A 26,832-nucleotide genomic window follows, 5' to 3' on the forward strand; every position below is an offset into this window, starting at 1 on the left:
TACTAAATTATTCAAACAAACAATCTTCGGCAGCTGACCAAACTCAAATATATATGCAGGAAAAAAAAAAAAAAAAACCAAACCCAAGGCTATATTTAGTTAGAGTGGTTTTCTCCAAATGGAGTATGCAAAATTATCTATTGGAATGTGGGAAAAAATTATTAGAGATTATTTTTATGTATTAATAAATCTCATCCTTTTACTTTTTTCAAATTTTTTTGTTTTAAAATGTACATATTTGTATTATAGTACATATAAAATTCATTTAAATAAATATGTGTATTTCTGGGGGAACTTTTACTGATTGGGGAATGTTGTCAAAAACTACGGATGCCACTGGCTCTAGAAAATTCCAAAAATAATTTTAAAAAATAGGCCCATAGCCCCATAGGTAGGGGTCCCTTCCAAGTGAGGCCCTGGCTCATCCCATTCCTCTTCCCAGCATACAAAAGGATCTAAAAGCCAAGGTTCTAATGATGGCAGGGAAGTTTTCATCACATAAAAGAAAACATACACTCTAAGATCAGAAAATCTAAATCACAAAGTGAAAGTCAGCTTAGGAGATATGCAATAAATAAATCAGACCTATACCCAGTAAAATGAAGATTTGTAATGTCTAATATAAGACAGATATGGTCAAACCTGTTGATTCCACCTGTCTATACCCTTGGTGATTTAGACACTAGTCAGTCATTTACTGATTTACTACCCTTTCATAATAAGGGAATGAATTCTGTAGTTTAGAGAAAAGACCAAATTGTGATCAATTTTTTTTTTTTTTTTTTTTTTGAGACGGAGTCTCGCTCTGTCACCCAGGCTGGAGTGCAGTGGCCGGATCTCAGCTCACTGCAAGCTCCGCCTCCCGGGTTCACGCCATTCTCCTGCCTCAGCCTCCCGAGTAGCTGGGACTACAGGCGCCTGCCACCTCGCCCAGCTAAGTTTTTGTATTTTTAGTAGAGACAGGGTTTCACTGTGTTACCCAGGATGGTCTCGATCTCCTGACCTCGTGATCCGCCTGTCTCGGCCTGCCAAAGTGCTGGGATTACAGGCTTGAGCCACCGTGCCCGGCCTAATTGTGATCAATTTTAACAGCATCAGATCTTTTGATTCTGTAAGCTGGAATAATATCTAGATCAGGAATAGTTAGTATTCTGTGTTTTTTTTTTCTTGTAAAAGGCCAGATAGTGATTTACATTAGGCTTCACAGGCTAGATGGTCTGTTTTGCAACTACTCAGCTCTGCCATTGTAGTGCAAAATCAGCCATAGACAATACTTAAGTGAAGGAGCCATGTTCCAATAAAAACAGGCAGTGGACTGGGTATGTCTCATGGGCTATAGTGTGCCAGAACTTGATCTAGATTATGCAAGTTGCAAATGGGTACAAAGGCAGTATTTCCAGAGTTTGTTAGCAATTTACAAATAGGAATTGAACACTTTCACTAGAAGCCATTGTGAAGATAAAAAGTGTATACCCACAGAAGTAGCTGATGGCCGGGCATGGTGGCTCATGCCTGTAATCCTAGCACTTTGGGAGGCCGAGGCAGGTGGATCACTTGAGGTCACCGGTTCGAGACCAGCCTAGCCAACATGGTGAAACCCCGTCTCTACTAAAAATACAAAAATTAGCTGGGCATGGTGCTGCATGCCTGTAGTCCCAGTTACTCAGGAGGCTGAGGCAGGAGAGTCGCTTGAGTCCAGGAGGCGAAGGTTGTAGTGAGCCGAGATCATGCCACTGCACTCCAGCCTGGGCAATGGGAGTGAAACTCTGTTTCAAAAAAAAGTAGCTGAGGTTTGTGGCCAGTACTTTTTAGGGTAAGATTAGAATTAAAATTCTGTCTTGATAAAATAAAGAAGCAGTAAACTAATAGACCAATACCGTTTAGTGAAAACAAACTGGACAAATAAATAGTCCAGAGAGGACTCTCAGATAAGAATTGTCAAATATTTGAAGAAAGCAGTGGAATCTAATTTTCTGGAGAAATTTAAATTGGAGAGCATTTAGTCTTAGTTAAGTTGGGCAAACCTCTTTCCACAGGCAGTGACTAAATTAATACCTTCACATAATGTCTTCCAGCCCAGTGATTAGAGTACTTTTCAAAACTGGTTTATTGTGCATGAATGTTCATTGCAGTGTTATTCATAATAGCTAAACAGTGGAAACAACTTATATGTCCATCAACTAATGAAAAGGTAAATAAAATGTGGTCAGTTTATAAAACAGAACATTATTTGCCCATAAAAATCCATACTGATATTTATATGCATGCTACAGCATGGATGAACCTTGATACCATTGTGTTAAGTGAGCAAATCCAGATGCAAAGGACCACATACTGTATGGCTTCATTTACTATATGAAATGTCAATAATAGGCAAATTCATAGAAATGGATAGTAGATTAATTGTTGCCTGGGGATGGGGAAGGGGCAGAAATGAGGTGTGATGGGTATTGGGAATGGGTATTTTGAGGGAGGTGATGAAGATTATGTTCTAAAAGTGGACAGTGGTTGTGGTTGCACAGCCCTGTGAATATGCTAAAAAAACCACTGAATTGTATATTTTTAAAAGGTGAACATACCTCCATAAAGCTGTTATGAATATAAGTTTGTTAGTTGTGTAATATCTTTGTCACTTGAAATATTTGTCCCTTATGGTCTGTATGTATCTTGACTAATTTGAGGCAAATTTGGCTATCATCATGTTAGGATGCTTATGCTTTAATTATGGAACCTCTGAGTTTTTCCTTTTTATGCTGTTTCAGTGAATGCCCCAGCCCTGCACCCTTCAGAGACTAAATCTAGTCTGCCAATGGCACAAGGTAAGTTTCAGTAATAGCCTCAGCGTTTTATGTGCAGTTGCCACCCAGAGTTAGATAACTTATTAACCAAAAGTGATTCTGTGGAGGTAATTTATAATAAAACAGGAAACATTTTAGTGATTGCAAAAACAGTTATTAAAACTGCAGTCTTCGTGTGTAATACTGTTGTAAACTGGACATATCCTCCAAAGTCTTAAAGTATAAAAGGTGTAGATAGGTATAAAAGGTTGCCAGACTCACAAGTAGAGATTTTAACTTGAGTAGTGTCTTGGTTATTTATGATTTTTGTGGAAAGCAGTAGGTGTTGGGTAAGAATGGTCTGCTACCAGACCAGCCAACCAGCACATGCCACAGGGCATATGTGGCTGTTTTTATAACTTTCAATGTGGCAGCAAGTCACCTTTTCTAAACAAACGGTTTGAATGACTGGTTGGGAAAATCTAGAAAAGACATGTAATGGAAACTAAAGGAAACAGGTAGGAAGCACTGGGTGAAATCATTGCCAGGGTTCAGTTCTTGGACCAGATCAAAAGGGTGATAATTGTTATTCACATGATCCAATAGACGGGCTGAATGTTTGTAGCTGTATTTCACTTTTTATACAGTTAAAGTGATTACAGTTTTTATAGTATGTACTTTAACATGATGTTTTCCTGTGGTCTGTTGGATATTACAAATGCATTAAGATGGGAGAAGGGCCATCTTTTTCCTGTCTCACATACAGTTGCTGCGGAATCCAATGATTACTTCAGTCTTCTTTCATTTTTGGTCTTTTAAAAAGGTTACACGTAAATCCATGATCTAACTGGTCAGTATAGTGGCACTTTTTGTCTTCATAAATATCGTGGTCTGTATACCATGAACTTTAGTAATAATCCTTTTTACTCATGACTGACTCATGAAGTGTTTATTGCACCTTATTTTTTTTCCCGAAGATCATTTCAGGTGGATCAGTTGTCTTGAGTATGTGATCACAATATGTGATGTATAAATTCTCCACATATTGATCTTCTTATTTACAAGTGTTTAGAGCATGCAGTTTTTTCCTTTAGACCAGTAACAGATAAAAGCACATTGGACATAAATAAATTTGCTTTAATATTGAATGTATAAGAAAAGTATCTAGCAATCATTCGGTATTCATATTATTTTATGTCAGGTCTAAAATCTCTCTGTTGCGTCCTTTTGTAAAGCACTACTGGCCACTTCTCTTTTGTACTTCAACAGTGTATTTTAGTTTCTTTTACTTCCCCGCCCCTCTACTTTGTTATCGTTAGCTTTCTGTATGACATTACACAAGGTCCCAGTTTCTTTGTCATATATTTTTGTTGCTAACTAAAGGACACCCCCGTAGGTACATTAAGCTGTCTGGGGTTAATTCAAGGGTTTGGACAAATCGATCATTTCTAAAGCATGTGTTCTTGGAGACCCTACCCTCACTGGCCCAGAGCTGCATGAATCAGTCATGCCCCCTTCCTGGCATCTGCTGGGATTGAAATGCTAGTTTTAAATGCCAACCAGACCTGGCACAGGGCCTACAGCCCTTGGATGGGGATCAAAGCTGATTTGTGAGCATCTCAGTGGGCAGGAGCTAGGAAGAGACTTGGCCAGGGCCCGCCAACGTCCCCCACCCCATCAGGCCAGCTTCCCCAGGGCGGCAGGGGCAGGGCAGGTTAGTCATGGATTGCATAATGTTTATTCGCCCGTTCGCTCTCTGTCCTTTGTTCCATCTCAAAGCTTGATGAGGTTCTTTACCATGAAAAATCTTGCGATTCCTTACCATTGTAGGTTGAGTCCCCTGGGAAACAGACTGATACAGAAGTTTACAGGTGGGATGGGGGGGTGCCCTCGGACAGCACCTGTGAGAGAAGCAGTGTTGGGCGAAGGGGACGTTAAACCCAGGTGCAGCTGCAGTGGAGGCCTCAGCCAGCCCTGCTTCAGAGCTGCAGAGCTGGGATGAGTGCTCTGGCTTGTCCTCCACTGAGGCAGGGGTGGGGGCCATTGCCCCTTGCATTGATTTCTCATCTGATGGGGGCTGCCCTGAGGAGAGAGTGAGCTAAAGCAGCCTGGAAGGAATTCCACTGTAAGCTGCTAGGAGCCAACCTTGCCAGTGCTTCTGTCCTGATAGGATCTAGGTAAAATAGGAACCCTGATGGCTCCCTGCTTTCAACTCTGCTACACAAGCTGAACAGTACAGGCAGTAGGTTCTGATTCAAAGGCAGTTGATAGGATGAAACACGGGTTCTGGAGAAGATAAACAATCAGGTTCTGATTTGAAGGCAGTTGATAGGATGAAACACAGGTTCTGGAGAAGATAAACAATCAGGTTCTGATTTGAAGGCAGTTGATAGGATGAAACACGGGTTCTGGAGAAGATAAACAATCATGCTTGATCCCCATCCCCTAGTATGTGTTTTTACTGGACAAACCTCAAATAACTTTTTGTAGTATTTTCACCACTGGAGACCACTTTGCTCTTTGCTCATGGGGTTGTGACTAAATGGTGGTATTAGGATGCCCAGTAAATAAAGTAGACTTTGTTGCTGTTAAACTGACCCGTACACCAATTGCTTAGGTTGCCTGACCTGATAATATGGCCCACTTTTAGAGCGACGAGTGCAGTGAGGATGCAAAATAACCACTTTCCCCAAAGTCTATGGGCACCTGCTAGGTTCCACCTACATGTGAAGCCCTCCTTTAATTTGGCCTATAAATTGTGAGGGGCTTGTGTATACATGACTTTAATTGTATATAGCTACAATGATGACCACAAAAACTGGAAACTTTTTTTTTTTTTTTTTTGAGACTGGGCATTTCTCTGTCGCCCACGCTGGAATGTGCTGGTGTGATCATAGCTCACTGCAACCTCAACCTTCCGGGCTCAAGTGATCATCCCACATAGTTGAGACTGCAGGGGTGCACCACCATACCTGACTAATTTTTAAATTTATTGTGTAGACAGCATCTCATTATGTTGCCGAGGCTGGTTTCAAACACCTGGACTCAAGTGATCCTCCCACCTCAGCCTTCCAAAGTGCTAGGACCACAGGTGTGAGCCACTGCACCCAACTTACAAACATTTTTATTAGACTTTACAATTATTATGTTTTGCTCTCACAGCAAGTATTCTACATCTTGAAATACTGACACTTAACACAAGCAATAGTTGATTGTCCAATACATGACAGGTGGTGTGCTCCAGACTTCTGGCGTATTGTGTCTCTTGATGGAAAGAAAGATGGCTTCCCCCACTGGACACCACCGGCCCAAATAGTGTTACAGAAGTGGGATGGAGACTGTTGAAAGGAAGTCTCAGTTCAGTGGAATTCCACCCTCTAAAGGAGAATGGGCCTGTTCCCTGTCAGGTGACCATGCTTACGTGCAGTCACAAGAGGAAATGTTTGGATATGCCAATAAGATCTCCTAGACATATATCCTGGAAAAGCTCAGAAGAGTCTTCAGTGAACATGTCTTTGACAGGAGTTAACATGCCACGTGTAGTTATCTGTTTCTCTAGTGGTGTTCCGCCACTCCTGCTTTCCTTCCTTCACCGACCACTGGGTAATGACAGCTGTGGGCCACTCCTGAGGGTAACGCCAAGGCGGGCATGACAGAGATACAGAAACGAATCAGAAACAAAGTCTGTCCCCAAGGAACTTATAGCTTATAAAGGAGACCACATGTTTATAAATATGGTGCAAGGTGAGAGCCACTGAGAAATGAAATGGGTATCCAGGCAGGGGAGAGATTTTCTCCATTTGGGAGACTCTGGGAAGACTTCCTGGCGTAGCTGATATTTGGCCATTTGAGCTGAGTAGGAGGTGAATATGTTGGGATGGCATCCTAGGCAAAGCCAACAGTAAGAAGGAAAAGGTGGCAGGAAAGCAGTAGATGTGTATTAGCAGTGCAGAGTAATTACTTGGCCACGCATAGAGAAGAGGAGGTGACGTGAGGGAAGTGAGGTTGGTTGAGGGCGTTCATGGCAGCTGTTGAGTGCCAGGCGGCAGCTGTCCAGGGTCGTTCTTGGGGCAGTGTGTAGCCGCTGAGTGCTCTTGAGGCTGGGTGTGCAGAATTAGAGAGCTGGGCTATGGGAGGCTTGGCCTGACCAGAGCTTCTGCAAAGAATCTGAGCTAGGGAGACCAGTTGTGGGTGTGGGTGATCCTACATTTGAGATTCCTCCCCAGGAGTCTGGGTTGTGGTGACGAGAGTGGAGAAGGAGTGGACAGACCAGCGGTTTGGTGGAGTTGGCAGAAAGGCTGAACACCTGATTGGGGACCAGGGCCAAGGCCAAGGAAGGTCAGAGCACAGTGAACTCTGATAATGGGTGGACAGCGGTGGCATTTGAAGAAGTCAGGAAGACAAGCCTAGTGAGCGCCAGTGGGCAGGCATCATTGCTTTGTGGCCAAGTGCCCAGACTTTGGAAGCAGGCAATCCAGATTCACAGCCCAGCCCTAAGCTGTGGGCTTAGGGACTTTTCCTACCAAGTGCAGAGAGCAGCCATGGCTACCGTAGTGGCCATTGTGATGGGCCAGCAAGGCACAAGCCACTGAGTAAGCTCTGGCCAGTGTTAGCTTCTAAGGTGGGCACAATGAAGTCCCGCTGAAGTCAGCCAGGGACAAAAGGGCAGGGCTAGTTAGAGGACCAAGAGCCTTTCTTCTGGAGACAATGGTAGGAAACTGACAAGGATTTTTTGGAAAGCTTTCGGCAAGTTCACGGGAGACTCAGACCTCTGAGTGTTTTGACTCTCACCCTGGATCTCAGCTCAGGACAGCATTAAGGTGGTCTTACTCAGTCATAGGCTGCATTCCAGAAGTTCACCTGAAAGTAGTTTCAGATGCATTTCTCCCATACAGCCAATGTTACATACATTGACTAGGTTGCTGGCTAAGCTGTAAGAACCTATTTATATATACCTAAATCTGTCTGTCTGTTTCTCTTTCTATCATCTCTCTATCATTTATCTATCTGAAATAGAGTTCTAGAAATACCCTTTAATGAATAAAAAACAGACCCTTTAAAGTGGGAAGCATTAAATTTGAGATACCACACATGTGGATCCCTGCCCGGCCACCTGATGAGCACTCAGTAACTGTTGGCCGTTTTTACCCTGGCTCGTCACCCACTCCCAGGTCTGGTGGTAGAATGCAATGACCTCCCACTTGGAGGTAAAAGTGGAGAGCTGGTGGGGGGAAGTGCACTGTATCAGTCTCCAAGCTGAAGGTGAGTGAACCATGCACCAGCTTTGCTAGTTGCATTTCATTCCATGCCTAATGCCTGACCACCATCATTAAACCTTCACCCAAAACCTGACCTTCCCCATGAAGGAAATTACCTTCAGTTGATGGGATAGGGTTTGGTTTAATGCCTGCTGCTGGCAGGTTTCCTTGTGTATACATATAACATTTCTCTGGGAATAGTCATCCAAAGACCTCATCTCCCCTGAGTGCGGTTGACGTTCTGGGGTGAGACTGTGAAGAGTCCTTCCTCATCTGCCCAGCTGTGGGGCCAGGGCATTCTCCAGCCCCGGAACTAGGTCTTGAAATGTATCCATGCAGGTGTCGAAGAATGACTCTCAGTCTTGCTGCTGACTTCTCTCCTGTCGTTCCTCTTTTATCTTGTTGGTCTTACCACTTGAATACCATGGGGTTAGCACCGGGAACAAGTGGGAATCCCAGGGCCTTGGGAATTATTTATTTTTTTGTAGTTGAAATATTTTCATTAATTTTCTGTTTAGCCACTTGATCGAAATACTTTATAAGTAATGAAGATCTTTTGCAGTTGTGCCCTTGTGTCGTAAAAGGCTATTGCGTACTAGGTTGATGGATAAGAAACTCTAAGTTAATTATTTAAAACTATACTTTCTGTAGAGTTTAGTTAATGGAAAGTACATAGAAATTGAAGATACCATGAAAAGGTGACCATCTTTGACTGATTGCCTCAACATTTTTTCCTCAGTAAATATTTGCTATTTAGGCATGATTAAAATGCTATGGAATTATATCTTTCTAAATCATTTGAAAGGAAACTAATGTTACTTTGCTGTTGTCCTGTTTGTACTGTTCTTATTTTTCCTTGTTAATAGAACAGGCATTCTTGTCGCACATACTGGAACCAATAGAAGAACTTTCAGAGGAAGAAAAAGGTAACAAAGGGCTTGATCAGGTTTACCTGCACATATTATATTTATATATCAAAACCTAGGCCTGGAAAATATGAGCCAGTGGTTTTTATTCCACTACATCAAAACTAGGAAAGACATTTAGATTTGGATTTTACTTCCAACCCACATGGAGTATTCTGTTATCCTATTCCCCTAATATTCTTTTCTGCTTTCCCCTGCTTCACAGTATTCTTGTGCAAGCAGATAAGAAATTTTCTGTGTCAGGGAACTTGAAAAAATATTTAAGTCTTTATTTTAATGCAGATTTTTCTGATGAGATGACATGTTGATGCATACATGTGTACCAGATGATCTGAAAAGATTTGTGTCATAGTGGTGATTTATCATACCCTTAATCTGAAATGAATTGGTGAAATGCTTATTTCCAAATTATTTTTAATAGCAAGAAAAGCATAATGTCTAAGTTCTGGATGTGGAATATTTATATGCAAAACAATATCTTTATGGTGGAATTTGGGAGCTGTTACGGGTGTTGGGAGATAATTATTACTGCTTACTCATTTTATTTGATAGTCCTAAAAATTATTTTCTGTTGATCAGTTTTTAAAATTTATGAAGAAAGCTTTAATTATAAGGAACATTTTCTAATGCTAGATTTGTAGATTTTGAAAACAATTATATTTGAATCAATTTATCGTAACTTTTTCTTATTAATTATAATAATTCACCATATATCACTTCTTTAGGAGAATTGTCATATATCACCATATATCACTTCTTTAGGAGAATTTAAGCAAATTGTCAATACTTATATGGATTCTGGTTTTGTCAGTTTTGTCAGGAAGAGAAGTCAAATGATATGTATTCTAATATGTAAATTCAATATTTATTATAACTCTTCCCTTGTTCTCTAGACATTTACCAGTTTTTTTTTTTTTTATTTTTATAAGGCTACAAATTGAGAATTCACTAGATCAGGCATATTCATAATACCTATATGAGGTATACTTTCAAGTCTAATCTTGTTATGCTAGTGATCAGTCACTTGTTGATGTTTTTATGGGGTTTGTTTATTTTGCTTCCATGTATCTTTGTAATTTGTCTTGACTTTGTATATTTTAGACAGACCATTTAGCTTAGGATTGCATATCTTCCTGTCCCAACAGTTGTTCATGTTTGGCACTGATTTTGAAGAGTTTGGTTTTAGTTGCTTCATTTCCTGCTTATTTCTTTGTAATTGCTGTTCCAATGTTTAGAAACTTGCTTCTTTCAGAAACAAGAGTGACTATAGGTGCATTAAATTACAAAAAGCCATAAAAGCTTGTTGAGGGAAATTTTGGGGTACTGTGATGAGCAAAACTTTAAAAGATATTGTCACCTTCTTATGGGGTCCTCAGCCTTGTTCCATTGTTAAGCAAATAAATTGGGGTGGGTCATTCCCAGATACTTCCAGCACCTTAAAGATGGCCACAACCCAGGCATCAAACGAGATCCTGCAGGCTAAATCGATTCCACAGACGCTGATTTATTCAAGCTGCAGTGTTGGCAAATATTTTATGATCGGTTGCCAATATTTAATTGTAGTGCAATCTACACAATTTAATTATCTATTGCTACGTGATAAAGTCCCTTCCAACTCAGAAATTCTGGTGGTTGTTGTTGTTTTTTAAATTATTGGCTTCGTGCCACAATACAATACCCTGGAAACCCTGGGTCATGGTCTACTGAGCAACATTTAGCAGGGCTGAGCCGCCACTGCCGACTGTGGAAGCAACCTCCGGTTTGCCATAATCCCCCTCAACTCTTTTGCCCCATGTTGCCTTCTTTGTTTTATGTAGGCATTTGAGCTTCTGAGCCCTATAAAGTTGAAGAGAAACAGTGCTTTAAAAATACTGTCTTTAAGTGATTTTCAACCAACCCTGTTGGTTTCCCAGAAACGGGATGAACAAATCTTACCCTATTTGAGTTCTGAATAATGACACATCATTTTGCTTGCAAGTAACATGCTTCCTCTCTCCTACATACATATCATTTACTGATGTCCAAGACATACAATCCCGTATTCTTTGAAGAATCTGTGAAACATGTCAGGAGGTTCATAGAAAAGGTCTCGTAATTTCAAAACTGGAACTTCAGGTCATGTAGTTCACACTCATTTAAAAAATGACTAGTGAGGGTTCCTATAGGAATCATGATTGTCCACCATCACCCAGAGTGGTCTTCTAACTTCCAGTTCCAGGTTTCAGTCACTGCATCCCTCTGCCTGTGCTTTTAGAGTTCTTCCAGTCAATGTAAGAGGGTAGCTTGGAATCACTGACAGCAAACACCACCATTGGTTGCTGCCACATTTAGGGGGCTGGACTGGAAAAGAAAAGAACCCTTGCCATGCTCCATGTGTACAGCTCTGGCAGTAGATAGGAGAGTGCTGAGGATCATGGGAAATACCTCAGGGTCCACGTGCACCGCTGCAGAAACCAGTGACTGCCTCCTCCTAGCACCTCTGTGGAGTTAACATACTGGCAGCAGATTAATTGCCATCAATAAATTCCTCAGCTTGTGCTAACATTTTGCAGATAAGTGCTTGCGAAGCTCAATTTTGGCAGTGATTTGCAAAAACACTGTGGCCTTTACTAAAAAGTAACTCACACACGCATATTTCTGTGTACCTGCTTTTTGAGCAGAGGCATATTTGATCCTGCTGTTTTATAGATGCTAGAATGTGAGGGCCAGAAGGGATCTTAGAGGCCATTTTATTTTCCAGAAAGAAAACATAGGGGGATTAAGAGCCTGCTTCAGGTTGTTGAGTTTAATTAGTGACAACATCCAGGTTTTCTACTGTCCATAGTTTACTGCAGAGAGCAAATGGAGAAAGGGAAGCTGATGTGGCCTCTACAGGACCATCTGGATGGCCTTTGGGGAAGTTACTGTACTGCTGTTTCTAGTATCCTCATGTGAAAAATCTATCATTACTAGGTGGTAGATAAAGTCCTTTCCAACTCAGAAATTCAAGGATTTTTAAAAATCATTTGCTTCATGCTACAATTATTTGTTTACCATAAATGGGATATTGTATGTCTGATAAAACTGATCCCATGTATGGACTGTTGTGCATTAACCTGGCCATCTGCTTGCTTGTGTTTGAAAATTTGTATTTGAAGGAAATGCTAGTCTTTAGAAAGTTTTGCCTTGGTCTTGGTGAGCAATATGTGCTTTAACTAAAATCTTCCGCTGTGGTTGATTTTCAAGTGATTAATTCCACTTCTACTTAAAAACTTTATTTTTCCCTGCCTACTCTACGTTCTTTCTCTTGCTTCCATTGGCCAGTCCCAGCCTTGTAAGAATCTTTACCAAGGGTGCTGTAGTTATTCATAAATGATTTCCCAAAGCAAGCACCAGTATATAAGGTGAATTTGAGGATAGAGGGAAATGCTTTATCTGCAGTAGTTTGGGGAAACTCAGTCATCAAAATGAACCTGTCATCAGAGTTGAGTGTGATCAGAGACACATCGGCAAAGGAATTCAACAACTAACAGCAAAGGCTTTACAGCTCTTCTAACTGCGGCCAAGTCATTCCAGGCATTGCTTGCCCCTGTATGTGGCCCCAAGTCCCAGAGGAAACTGGGCCCCAGAGCCTCTTTTTAGGCGATGCTTCTGTGTATGTCCTTCATTATCTGAGATATTGGCCAAAAGATTATTTGCATAATTGGGGTAGGGGGTATGTCTATTTCAATGGTGGCACCAAGACTTCCAGGCTGTCTCTTGGTGCCTCTTTTTATTTTTGGCCCTAGACAGTTGCACACTTGATGGCCACCTAAAAGCCAAAGCCAGCAACATAGTGGCTGCAGCTATGATTTTGTAGAAGTGCTTTTTTTGGTGGTTTCAAAATATTTGTAAACATTGGTGGTTAGACAGCAGCATGATTGCTGAGACTATACAATTTAAGATTAGTTCTGACTTTTAATATATAATTATATGCAGTTTTATCACTTCAGCTTAGCAAGCTGCAATAGCAAAACATAGAATAGTATTTTTGTGCAGGGTTTTTTTCTTCTATTTAATGTACAAAAAAGTAATCTAATTTTGCTTTCAGTAAAACCATCTATTTATGTAATAGAAATATTTTTTAATGTGGGAATTGAACTGGTGTTTAGAAAACATCTTAAACAAAAAGACATTTTGTTCAAGATCTCCTGCAAATCCAAGTACTATGGGTATTAGGAATCCCGTCTGCTGAGATGGGTGAGGCAGCAGTGAAGGGAGAGTCTCAGACGGCCTGGAGCCCTACACCTAGGAAACGGCATTTGATGCCATCCTTTGGTGGGCAAAATGCCCCTGCTAGGAGATTAGGCTCCAAAATGGTAGTATAGTTGTCACATTTCTCCCAGATTAGGCTTTGGACAGTCAGTAAGGGTCTGAACTGCCAAACATCGCATCTCTTTAATAATGTCTTCAGTTCCTTTGTACATAAGGACTCAGATTTTTAAAGGTCATGCCATCATTCTTCTCCCAACTCTTTTGAACTTGACATTTTTTTTTAGTGGAGAATAAAAAAGGGATAGGGATGGAAGTGAGGAGAGTATGTCCTGTTGGTTTTGGTTTCTTTGTTTTTAATTACAGGTTGTTTTAAACAAAATACACTTTTGCTAATACTTTTGTTATCCTTTTTCATTTTGGTAAATATTTTGAGGGGGATAATGATTTTCACATCTTGAAGTTTTATATGTACTTAGCTTCTAGTAAACTAAAAAACTTTGAAGAAGTGTTTTTTTTAATTTAAAATAAATTGAAATGGGGCCTCACTATGTTGCTCAGGCTAATCTCAAACTCCTGGGTCCAAGTGATCCACTCACCTTAGCCTCCGAAAGTGCTGGGATTACAGGTGTGAGCCACTGAGATGGCCAAAAACTTTTAATTATTTAAAGTAAATTGGGCTTTTTCTTCATAAGATGATATGTAAATTCTAACAGAGCTAGCTTAGAGATGAATTTTTCAGGAGATAGTGATATAATTCTAGTGACAAAACATTAAATTCCTAAATAATTTTTTTCATCATGCTTCTATAGATACATATATATCTATAGTTGTCATCTGATTAAGTGATCCAGAGTCTTTAAAAATACTGAAGTTTTAAAGTAGACATAAAATAGTTTTAAAAGCTACGTAACTTAAGCATTCTGTATTGTGCTGAGTGACTAAAATATCCAAAAGTTTTAAAACATCACAAATACTTGCTGCTTAAAAGCTGTGCTTTGTCATTTTCTGCTTAGAGATTTGATGTATTTGCTTAATTCATTTTTTAACACATTTTTAAAACCTGATTTCAGGAAGAGAAAATGAACAGAAATTAAATAACAACAAAATGCATTTAAGAAAAGCTTTGAAGAGTAACTCCTCCCTCACTAAGGGACTAAGAACAATGGTGGAGCAGAACTTGATGGAGAAACTGGAAACCTTGGGGATTAATGCAGTATGTTCATTCATTTTTGGAATATTTGTTAGTTTTACTATATTTTGTTTTCTAAATTAGAAATGATCAGAGAAGAGAAGTAAGCACATCAATTCTGTCCATGTTTGGAGACCAGAGGCTAATGTGACCTACTTTATTTATCAAACACTTGAATAGCACTCACTGTGTGCCTGACACACTTCTAAGAACTTAACAAATATTAACTCATTTAAACATAGAAACAAATCTCTGAAGTAAATGACATTAGTATCTTGACAGTTTACAGAAAAGGTAAGTAACTTGATTAACGTCACACAGCTAGTAATGAAGGAGCCAGGGTTTGTATCTAGGCAGTCACAGTGCTGCTTACATTCTGATATTAACCTCAAATCATTGCCTATTACAAAACCAGCACTTCATTAATACATGTTGAATGAATGGATGAATAGATACGATTTCATATTGTTGCCAGATTGAATAATTTTGGTATATCCTATCATATAGATTTTTTGCTTTTTCTATTTTTATTGACATACATAAAAGACACAAACCTTAATCGAACTTCATTAGTTTATATGTATATAAAAAAGTGCATCTACATATGCATATATACATATATATGCAAAGCTTGTGAGCACATATGCATGCATGGGCACACACGTGGATGTGTATAGTGTGTATGTAGATATGTATATATACATGTATGTATCCGTGTATATGCAGATATCTGTGTATGTGTATACACATTTGTGTATATGTATGTATATAGATGATTGTGTATGTTTTCAGATGTATGTGTATGTGGCTATATTTGTGGATATACATGTTTGTATACTTTTATGTATATAGGCAGATTTGTATGTACATGGATGTATGTGTACGATCTATAACCAGCACCCAAATGATGAGATCGAACATTTCCAACACTCTGGAAGACTCTCTTTACCTTCTCCTGTCAATATCACCCCCTACTTCCCAGTTGGAGAGAAAGGGTATTCTGACTTAATTTTGCTTATTCTTGAACCTCATAAAAGTGGAGTCATACACTGTGTAATATTTTATATCTTCTTTTGCTTATGATTTTATGTGTATGATTCATACTTGTTCTTTCATGTGGCAGTAGTTCTTTATTTATTGCCTTATAGCATTCTATTGTGTGACTATACTGCAGTTTATCTCTTCCCTGCTGATGGACATTTGTGTTTCTATTTTGGGGCTCTTCTTGGCTGTTAATTCTTGTACATGTCTTTTGGTGAACATGGGCATTTGTTTTTCTTGAATATATATCTAGGGATGAAATTGCTGGGTCAAAGGGTAGGCATGTGTTTAGTATAGTAGGTGTTGTCAAATAGTTTTCCAAAGTCTTTGTACCAACTCACACTGTCTCTAACAGTGTTTGAGAGTTTAGTTGCTCCACATCTTTCATCAACTCAGTCTTTTAAAATTTGCACATAAACCCTTTTTAGGTGGGTTCTGACCACCCTTTGGGCAGTGGAAATCAAAGACATTCATCCTACACAGATTGTTTCTTGAAACTGTAGTTTTCCATATTGATTGTTTGCAAGTGGCTTTTTGGGTTTTAATTTTAATTGGGACATTTTCTTTTATCCTAAGATTATTAAAACTTTCTTTTTTTCCCCTAATGCTTGGAGAGGTTTTCCTAGTTTTTTGTTTGTTTTGTTTTGCCTTATTTTGTTTTTGTCTATCTGGGCTTTAAGAATTAGGTTTTGAAACAGTGATTTGGAGAGCTAACTTAATTTCCAGTTGGATCAGGTGTCCCCATATCATTTGTTGTATAATCCATTGTTTCTCCATTTATTTAAAAGGACACTTTTGTCATATAGGAAATCCCTATATATATTTGGATTTGTTTTTGGACTTTCAACTGTTTTACCTTGGTTTTTGTGTGTTCCTTTGCCCACACCATACTAATTTAATTGTAGTGGCTTTGTCCTGTGTTTTAGTATCTTTTATAGGCCATGCCTTCTTCATTAGTCTCCTTATTTCAAAAATTTACTGGTAGTTCTTCCATGTTTTGTTTTCCAATGAACTTTAGGAATAACTTTTCAACTCCCAGAATAATGCTTGTTGGGATTCTGATTGAAATTGTTTCCAGTTTTGTATATTAAGTGGGAAGGATTGACATTTGTACAGTATTAGGCCTTATCCTCCAGCTACATGGTATAGGAAGATAGGCATAAAACAAATGATTGTCCAGACAAATGGGAGATCTCTAATTTAGATTGTATGAAGTGAAATAAAGGAAAAGTAGAGGAGGGGGTTGATTGAATAACTGAGGTCAGAGAAAACTTCTTCTTGGAGGTGGTACTTAATCTGATGATGCAGATTTCTGTCTTGGGCAACTGGGTGGGTGGTAGGGCCAGTACCTGGGACTGGGAAGGCTGAGGGAAGCAAGGGGTATGGGGACAAAGATGATAGGTAGCTGTGTGTGTGTGAGACACTGTTATTCAACAAATATCCCTTTAACTAGTTTTCTTCTGTCTAGATTCTCATCAAATCCAGATGACTTTTCTCATATTGTCTCTTTAATTATGCTATTTGCATAGTTAAAAGTCACCTGTAGCCGGGTGCGGTGGCTCACGCCTGTAATCCCAGCACTTTGGGAGGCCAAGGCAGGTGGATCACGAGATCTGGAGTTTGAGACCAGCCTGGCCAACACGGTGAAACCCCATCTCTACTAAAAATACAAAAATTAGCTGAGTGTGGTGGTTGGTGCCTGTAATCCCAGCTACTAGGGAGGCTGAGGCAGGAGAATCATTTGAATCTGGGAGGCGGAGGTTGCAATGAGCCGAGATCGTGCCGTTGCACTCCAGCCTGGGTGATAGGGCCAGACTCTGTCTCAAAAAAAAATAAATAAATAAAAATAAAGAGAGAAAGAAAGTCACTTCTGATGCTCTGATGACCTATTGTTCCTTGTAGAATAACCTTTCAGCCTTTTGGGTTGGCATTTAGTCTCTTCTGCTGGTTTCATCACCCAGGTCTTTGTAAGCATTAACCTGTGGGATGTGCCTTGCCTGTTGCTGCCTCGACACCTTCCTTTCTCACAGGTGTCCATACCCCATGCCTACCCATCTGGAAATTTCTCCTTGTTTTTACTTGTTTGACTCCACCTGTCCTTCAGGCCACAGCTCAGCCTTCCCTTTCAGGCTTCTCTGGCCACTGGGGCCTTCAATGGCCTCTCTCCCTGGAATTCTTCTAGCCTTTGTAGACTCATTGGGTTCTTATGACACATAGCCTCGTTGGTCAGCCAGTCATAAACATATGCAAGCCTTATGTGCCCAACTGAACTCATGGCCTCTTTGGGGCCAGGACAGTGTGTTACTTGTTGGGGCACCCTCACCCTCTACACACAGCTGGAGTCCTGTAAGGATGGATTGAAATGTTGGCATAGTTAATGCTGATATATCCCCATGAAATGAAACCTCCCAGGATAATTGGCCAACTTAACATCTTATTCTTTCAGGATGTACATGGCATTTCAAGTGATCAATTGCATAGAGTACTAAAAAGTGTGGAATCAGAAAGACATAAACAAGAAAGAGAAATACCTAACTTTCATCAAATTCGAGAATTCCTTGAACATCAAGTCAGCTGTAAAATTGAGGAGAAAGCACTACTATCTTCAGGTAAGCTTGTTACCTACTGCAAATGGGAGCTTAATTTAACAACTTTTTCTTTTTTCTTCTTTTTTTCACCACAAGATATCATTAAATTATTATAATTTTAAATGGTTAACAAACTTTGCCACTTCATTGACAACTCTCTTACTGTTTGTACTATTAAATGCTGGGTCTTGGGTTTTAACAACAACCCTAGACTCTGGCTTTAAACCCTAGAGATGGGATTGTTCATTTCCACAGCAGCATAGGGGGTATTACACCGTTTACCTTTGCTTTTCACTTACTGACCGTAAAGGCAATGGAGACTCATGAATGACACTATATTCCAGATAAGTACAGTGTTTCTCAAATGGATACCCTTTCAACTGGAGAAGTACCCAAAATGATACAACTTCCTCCCAAAAACAGACAACTGATTAGACAAAAAGCTGTTTCTACTGATAGGACATCTGTTTCAAAGTGAGTATTTCAGCCCTCAGATTTATTTTATCAATGTTTGTCTTAGCTCAGGCTGCTTTAACAAAATACCATAGAGTGGGTGGCTTCACAGAAATGTCTTATATTCCCATTTTGGAGGCTGAAAGTCCAAGATCAGGATACCAGTATAGTCAGGTTCTGGTGAAGGCTCTCTGCCTTGCAGACAACTGCCTTCTTGCCATGCCTTCAGATGGTGGAGATACAGCGAGCTTTGGCCTCACTTCCTCTTATAAGGCACCAATCCCATCATGGGGGCTCCCATCTTCAATGACCTCATCTAAACTTAATCACCTCCCAAAGGCCCACCAGATACCATCATACTGTGGGTTAGGTCTTCAACATATGTATTTGGAGTGGGGGGGACACAGACATTGAGTCCATAACAGTGTTTGGTCCACCAGAGAATCACACTTGTAATTCCTACCAGTCTCTTGTTGACAGTTGGTGACTTTTGTTGCTGCTCTTCCTCATTAGTATATGTCAAAAGCAAAACTCACCAGTTCCATGGAAATGTATCTGAAATTATATTATTAACTTCTGCAATTTAAAAATATTTTTCTGTTGTTTTTTAGAATTAAGAAAAATATCATGGAAGATCATTTTCCCAGAAAGTCTTCAACTATTACGTGAGTACTGATGGGGATGGGAGGGTCATTTTAAAAATTATTTTCACTGAACATTCCTTTCATTTTAAAGTAGTATGCTCATTATGGTTGAGTGAAGCCATAATTATTTACTATCATAATTTGTCCCTTTGTGATATGTTATTTGTGACATGTCTTTGTGTCTTTATAAGTTAGTACATAAGTCAATAGCCCTTAACCACATTGTGGATTCCATTAAGAAGAGAGACACCTGAGTCATTCTTATATCCACCCCCTGACAATGTTGAGTAATTTCTCAATAAGTACATTTAAATTAAATGGCTGATGTTGAGTTTTTATGCCTAGACCTGTGACAGTGTAAGTTTGTTTTAAATGTAATAATTTCGTGTTCCAGTTTTTTGTGGAAGTTAATAATGACCCTAGTAGCTCTTCCTCTCTTAGATTCTCTTAGGATACTAAAAACCCTAGCTCAATTGCTCATCACCTGTGTGCTACTGATTTAGTTGATTACTGTTTTAAGCTTGTTTTCTTATCTGTAATAGGGGATATTTTAAGTCCCAATTTCCTTATCTGCAATATGGAATAATGCTGCCTTTTTCACAAGAGAGTTCTACAAATTAAATGGGAATGTATGAAGAGGGCTTGGCTCAGTGCTTGGCACTTGTGGGTACTCAATAAATTCTAGGTATATTGTTACTGATTATGAGTAAGACTAATTTGATCATGAATAATTTAATCATCATTGCCTTATTCTGGAGATATTGATGACATAAATCTCTCTTCATTGAGGCACTGTGTATTAGAGACAATAAACAATGATTCACCCTTCAAAAGCACTTTTCTTATACATAATCTCATGGGAAGAGCATTATTTCTTGGGATGTGGTATGAATGAATCAACATGTACAAGACTGACACATTGTCTGGAATTTAGGTGCCCAATAAATATTATTTAAATGAACGAACACTGCTTTGAACTTCTATTTCACTTTAAAATTAGGGTAATAATTCATGTGATGATACAAATGAGATTGTGTATGTAAAAGCTCTTTGCAATAAAGTGCAGTATAAAGAAACTGTAAGTAATGACACAATTTTAAAAGATGAGTGGTTATACTGAGGAAATGTTTTTCTTTGAGAAATGTTTTTCTCAGGTGTATGAAAACCAAAATTATTAAGAATATACACATTTGGGTTTAGAGGAGACAGGCCCCAGCTTCAGCCCATTTTGATAAACATGCCCCGTTGCTGGCAGAGATCTGGGCGTGGGAGGATGCTTCAGTCATGGGTATAACCTCTGGCCTTGCCGCCATCTTGGTCATAACCCCAAAAGCACTTGTGCCCACTGGAAATTACCTGAGAAAGGTGCCACCACTTTAAGAGGCATATCTTTTAATATCATAAATCCTGAAGTGTTACGAAAACAGCGCCCCTGTCTCGGTGTTGATTTGTGTAGGACCCCTCCCTTTAGTTCAGAGGAGGAGCAGGAGGACGACGACCTCATCCGGGCATACGCATCCCCAGGCCCACTTCCTGTGCCACCATCGCAAAACAAAGGCAGCTTCGGGAAGAACACAGTGAAAAGTGACGCGGACGGGACCGAGGGAAGCGAGATCGAGGACACTGATGATTCTCCCAAGCCCACAGGTGAGCTGTTACCTTGGAAAACTCTCTGGAAACTTTATTTAGGACGGTGGCCCTCACCTGGGTGTACCGACCATTGGGAGTCTGAGCTCTGGGAGGGTGCGCAAGAAACGGATGCAGCGGATCCCAAAGGCGCCCACGGAAAATGGGCAGGGTTTAGCACTTTCCAGTTGAAGGAGAGGAAGGAGTTGGGAATGATACCTGGTATATTAGTTTGCTAGGGCTGCTATAACAGTAGCATAAACTGGGTGGCTTAAGGAACACAACCTTATTGCCTCACAGTTCTGGAGGCTGGAAGTACAACCGCAAGGTGTAGGCACTGTTGGTTCCTGTGAGGGCTGCCAGGGAGGGTCTGTTCCGCGTCTCTGTCCTTGACTTGTCTTCTCCCTGTGCATCCTCACATCATCTTCCCTCTGTGTGCATCTCTGTCCAGATGTCTCGTTTGTATAAGGACATTGGATTAGGGCCCATCCTAATGACCTCACTTTACCTCGATTTCCTTTGCAAAGACACTGCCTCCAAATAAGGTCACATTCTAAGGAATGGGGGTTAGAAATTCAACATGTGAATTTAGAGGGACACAATTCAACCCAGGACACTGGGTGACTATGAGAATGGCTGTTCTAATACACTGTGCTGCCTCTTGGAGCTGGAGTAATACTAAAGGAAGAAAGATCTTAGCCTGTCACTGCAAATATTTGCTGAAGAGAAGTAGAGCTGATGGGTCATTATTTTTTTAAAAAATTCTACTTAATGCAATTTTAAAATTATATATTTTAAACATATCAGATGTAATTTATTATATTTAATATACTGTATGTAATTTGTTATATTTAATATATTTTTGGATGTAGTTTGTATTGTATATAATGTGTATATACCATGTATTTGTGTAATGAGATAAAATATAATGAATTCATTTAAAAATTCATATTTTTTGTAAATACCCTTATGAATATTCCATTCATGCAGGTTATCTCACTGAAATTAATTTCTGACCATACACTTGAATGAGATAATCTTTCTTTGATTTAAAATGAAAACGTTAGGCCAGGAACAGTCGCTATCACCTGTAATCCCAGCACTTTGGGAGGCGGAGGCAGGAGGATTGCTTGAACCCGGGAGTTCAAGACCAGCCTAGGCAACATAGCAAGACCTCGTCTCTATTTTTTTTAAATTAATTAAATAAAATGAAAACTTTATAGCTCATAGTCTCAAGGATTATGATTATTTTAAGGATTATGTGTTTAATTTTTTAACCCCAAAGTATATCAACTGACTTGGAAGTAATACATAATTATTTCCAAAGCTTAGACTCTTTCAAAGTTTCCTGTAAGGTTATTTTGGAATTGAAGATAGATGAAATTTTTAAATACTTCACTTGCCTCATTTTTATTGATCTTATAGGAGCCACCATTAAAACACCTACTGAAAAAGTTGAAAAGATGTTTTCACATCGCAAAAATGTGAATAAACCAGTTGGTGGAACTAATGTTCCTGAGATGTTTATCAAAAAAGAAGAATTACAAGAACTAAAGGTGAAATCACTTTTACTTTCTAGATATACATTTATTTGTCTTTTGATAACACCTTAATGGTCACACTTTTTGTAGTGAAATATAAAACATAGTTAGCTGGTATAGTAGAGGTTGAGATTTTCACCTTTCTTGTTCTCAATATTGCATTTCTTTCCATTCCATAGACAGTCAAAGATATTGGTGTGATAACTGCAACAATACATAATAAGCATCACACTTTACAGGTTTTCAAAATCCTGTCACATGTATTATTTGATACTTGCAGATATCAAATGATTTGTACAAAGAAATTTGTGACTGACCAGAATCAGGGCCCTTCAGATCTTCTCCACTACCCTCACATGAGATCTTAGGGACTTTTAAGGGTTTAGCCCCACTTGGGAGCTGAAGTGAGGGTGGAGCTCAAGCTCCTCTGTCTGCATTAGAGAAGAAGCCCAAACATTTTCCCAGCGGTTCTAACAGCCAGGATGCCAGAAGTGTTTCTGTGGATGGAGCTCTCCCATTGTATTTCTGGGCACAGCAATGAATCATCTGTGTTAACTGGTCTTCCAGTCCAGGGCATTTTGTCAGATTACTTTTATTAGTTAATTCTATTTGTGTTACACAAGCCAAAAATGACAGAAAGTCCTGTGTCATTCAAGAGAGTGCAAAAGCATCTTTCTTTAGGAAGGACATGCTAGAACTGTGTGCACCTTCCGGTTGGGGGCTATTTCTCCAGGCCTTGGTGTGATGTGCCCGTAGTTAGATGTCATTATTATCACAGAGGTAAGAAGCGAGAGCACCCTGCCTTTTAGAGTTTCATACCCCTACAGTGTAGTATTTCTGGAATTTTCTACATTCATGATTGGTAGAGTAGGAAACATATATTTCCATGGCAGAAATGAAAAATAGATGATTCAGATTTCAGAATACCAACTTCCAAATCCATTTCATTGCCCTGCAGAAATGACTAGATTTGGAAGTATTAATAGTTCCCCACTTCTTTCCTTATGGTTCAATGTTAGATGCTCAGTCTAACCAATGAAATGATTGAGGGGCACCGGTTTTTGTTTTTTTTTTAAAGAAACATTATTCTCCATTCCTTTCTTTTAGTGTGCAGATGTGGAGGATGAAGACTGGGACATATCATCCCTAGAGGAGGAGATATCTTTGGGAAAAAAATCTGGAAAAGAACAGAAGGAACCTCCACCTGTGAAAAATGAGCCACATTTTGCTCATGTGCTAAATGCTTGGGGCGCATTTAATCCTAAGGGGCCAAAGGGAGAAGGTTCGCTGCTTTCCCCTCTAATACAAGCTCAGTCCATTTTCTTATTAGTTGTGTTTCATCTTTATAAATATCTAATTAACTTATGCTAGTATATCATCAGACAAGAAAGCTGTCAGTGCTTTATGTTATTTAAATAAGGAGTGGATATGTATAACTTACTGATTCATATATATTGTTATTTTTATTTAATTATAGGACTAATCTTTAGTCTTTAAATTTTTAAATTTATTTTTATTTTTATTTTTATTTTTTGAAACAGGGTGTTATTGTCACCCAGGCTGGAGTACAATGGTGCTGTCATGGCTTACTGCAGCCTTAACCTTCTAGGCTCAAGCAGCCCTCCCACCTCAGCCTCCCTAGTAACTGAGGCAGTCCTCCCACTTCAGCCTCCCAGAGTGCTGGGATTACAGGCATGGGCCACCACTCGTAGCCCCCAAATTGTTTGTATTCTTTAAATTTTTTGTTTGTTTGTTTGGGTGCAGTGGCTCACGCCTGTAATCCCAGCACTTTGGGAGGCCGAGGCGGGCAGATCACGAGGTCAAGAGATCGAGACCATCCTGGCCAACACGGTGAAACCCCGTCTCTACAAAAAATACAAAAATTAGTTGGGTGTGGTGGTGCGCACCTGTAGTCCTAGCTACTCGGGAGGCTGAGGCAGGTGAATCACTTGAACCTGGGAAGCGGAGGTTGCAGTGAGCTGAGATCACGCCACTGCACTGCAACCTAGCAAAAGAGTGGGACTCTGTCTCAAAAAAAAATTTTTTTTTAAATTTTTATTTATTTATTTTTTTAGGCTATGGGGTCTCAGTATGTTGCCTAGGCTGGATTCAAACTCCTGGGCTCAAGCAATCCTCCTGCCTCAGCCTCCTGAGTAGCTGTGACTACAGATGTTCTCCACAATGCCTGGCTTTTATATTATTTTTGAAAATGTCTATACCCATATTCTCTTCATGAAGATGCCTTTTAGGAATTAAAATTTCTGATCATATACCTGAATGAGACCACTCTTCTGGCAATTTTTCTGTATTAGTCTGTTTCCCTATTAAATATTTTTCTTCATTTTCTCCCAAGGGAGGTTTCTCTTGTAGCATTGTAGTCAGTAGGATGAAATACTATGAGATAATTACTTGAAATGATTTTCATATCCCCCAATCTAGAGCCTAGATAAGCCTAATAACTTAGTAAAGTTTTTTAAATTAGAAAATGTTAATATTTTGTCAAAGTAATTCTTGCACATGTTGAAAGCTGAGTAGTTCAGAAGGCTTCTCTTTGCCATCGCACCACCTTCATTAGCGGTACCTCTGTGCCGCTCAGTAACGGCCTTAAACCATCTGTTGATTCATCGACTTTAGATATTAACTGTTGATGTCCTGCAAAGACAGATGGGGACTTGGCTCATTTTCACCACCCACCGCACCTCTCATGCCTTCTTCACTGTTTTTGTACTCCTACGTATAATTTTATTACTTTTTTTGTTTTTAATTAGAGATGGGGGTCTCACCAGGTTGCCCAGGCTGGTCTCAAACTCCTGGGCTCAAATGATCCTCCCGCTCCAGCCTCCCAAACTGTTGGGATTGCAGATGTGAGCCACTGCACCCAGCCTGTAATTTTAAATTAATACCTGCACATCTCCACCCTTGCTCTTTTCATTTTCAGCAGCCTCTCGCCCCTTTGTAAGATAAGCTGTTGCTGCCTCTGTCCTTCACGATACCTTTTCTCTCACATTGTCCAGTTATAACATAGCTGTTGTATAACTGGCATCAGTTATCTGTGCTGTCTAAGCGTCAACTCTAATTATTGAAAACCAGGAGACCCTGTTTGCATTACAGTGACTCTTTACACGGCCAAGAGGATGCCCTAAGGAAATCTCCTGTCTCTTTACTCCAACATCATAAACCTGTGCCCCTGGAGGAACACATTTCTACAGTCAAACTTGAGTGGAATTCTCTGCACTCTATTTCAGTGGCTCAAAATCATGGCATTTTAAAATTGGCTTCATTGTTAAGCCTATCTACCCTAGAAAATCTGTTTTTTAACACTTAATCCCTACTTGGCTTGCTAATTTCATCCTTCTTTCTTTACCATCTATTCACTCAGAGTCAGTAACTATAACACAAATGTACTGAGCACCTTCAACATCCAGGCCCTGAGCTGAATGCTGGGGAAGGAGTGGGAAGCAGGATGTGGCCCCTGCTGTTTGTAGGCTGCAGGGTGGAAGCTTGCATCCAAGGGTCCTGTGAGTGTGTCCTAGAGATGCGACCAATTCATGGTTGGATTTTAAAGTGCCATCCTATACATAGCTCATGGGGGTTGGGAGATGAGGATTCCTGAACACATTTAGACACTGAGTGATTAATGACAATATGAAATTATGGATTTTTATAGACTTGACAATGTGCTTGTTTAACCGTTGAGGCCTTCTCTTCTCCTGCCTTTCCCCACCACTTACAGGACTTCAAGAAAATGAATCAAGCACATTAAAAAGCAGCTTAGTAACTGTGACTGATTGGAGCGATTCTTCAGATGTCTAATTCCACATGTCAGAAGATTCTTCCAGAAGCCAGCAGTGTTTCAGTATCACAGTGTTTCAGTAACTTGCCTCCATGATTCCAGTGCTTCTGCCTTACTGTGTTTCCAACAGCAACACAGAGACTGATTCAAAGAACAATGGTCTCTTTAATGGCACCTATTACAGTATTGAAAATCAGATCATCAACAGTATTTCAAAGCATATAAAGGTGTTTAAGACTTCTGCTGCTGCTTAAAAATAACATGTCATTGAAGTGATAAAAAGTTTTTTCTTCAGAACGGTACTCTAGTGTTAAGTGTATTTTTTTCCAACTAATTTTTAAGTGAATTTTTTTTTAACATACAGCAGGTTTTGGTTTGAATTACTAAAACTTTAAAAAATATTTTTCTTACGTATGCTGTAACATCATAGGTGTTTATAAAATTCTGTTAGTAGTCTTAAAATTGAATTGGTGGAACCACTAGTCCCTAAAAGTTAGTCTGGTTATTTTTCATATAGAAGTAAGTTTAATCCGAGTGTGGTGGTGTTCACCTTTAATCCCAGCTACTTGGGAGGCTGAGGTGGGCGGATCGCTTGAGCCCAGGAGTTCAAGACCAGCGTGGGCAATATAGAAGACTCCACCCCTCCACACCCCAAAAAAGTAAGTTTAGAATTAGAATATAGCTAAGTCCAATGTTAAATACATTTTCCTGAAGTACATTTGTCACATTCAGCTTTGAGAAACTGTAAGCATGTTACTATTAA

General features: G+C 39.6%; 1 protein-coding gene across 6 annotated transcripts in view; it reads left to right on the forward strand.

Annotated features, from left to right (window-relative positions):
* Positions 1-26,371, forward strand: part of LOC105477401 (DAZ interacting zinc finger protein 1) — a 62,268-nt gene extending 35,897 nt beyond the window's left edge. For 4 of the 6 annotated variants that reach the window (XM_011733890.3, XM_071081147.1, XM_011733920.3 and 1 more), the window contains 10 exons: positions 2,763-2,819; positions 8,902-8,961; positions 14,265-14,407; positions 17,871-18,033; positions 18,357-18,486; positions 19,077-19,130; positions 20,566-20,756; positions 22,161-22,291; positions 23,384-23,558; positions 26,010-26,371. In XM_011733890.3, coding sequence (XP_011732192.2) covers positions 2,763-2,819; positions 8,902-8,961; positions 14,265-14,407; positions 17,871-18,033; positions 18,357-18,486; positions 19,077-19,130; positions 20,566-20,756; positions 22,161-22,291; positions 23,384-23,558; positions 26,010-26,089 — 1,184 coding nt within the window. In that variant the 3' untranslated portion in view covers positions 26,090-26,371. The remainder of the gene's footprint in view (positions 1-2,762; positions 2,820-8,901; positions 8,962-14,264; positions 14,408-17,870; positions 18,034-18,356; positions 18,487-19,076; positions 19,131-20,565; positions 20,757-22,160; positions 22,292-23,383; positions 23,559-26,009) is intronic. The other 2 variants (XM_071081148.1, XM_071081149.1) reach the window with 1 other exon arrangement.
* Positions 26,372-26,832: the final 461 nt, after the last annotated feature.

Source organism: Macaca nemestrina, chromosome 16, assembly GCF_043159975.1.
Source record: "Macaca nemestrina isolate mMacNem1 chromosome 16, mMacNem.hap1, whole genome shotgun sequence".
NCBI lineage: Eukaryota > Metazoa > Chordata > Mammalia > Primates > Cercopithecidae > Macaca > Macaca nemestrina.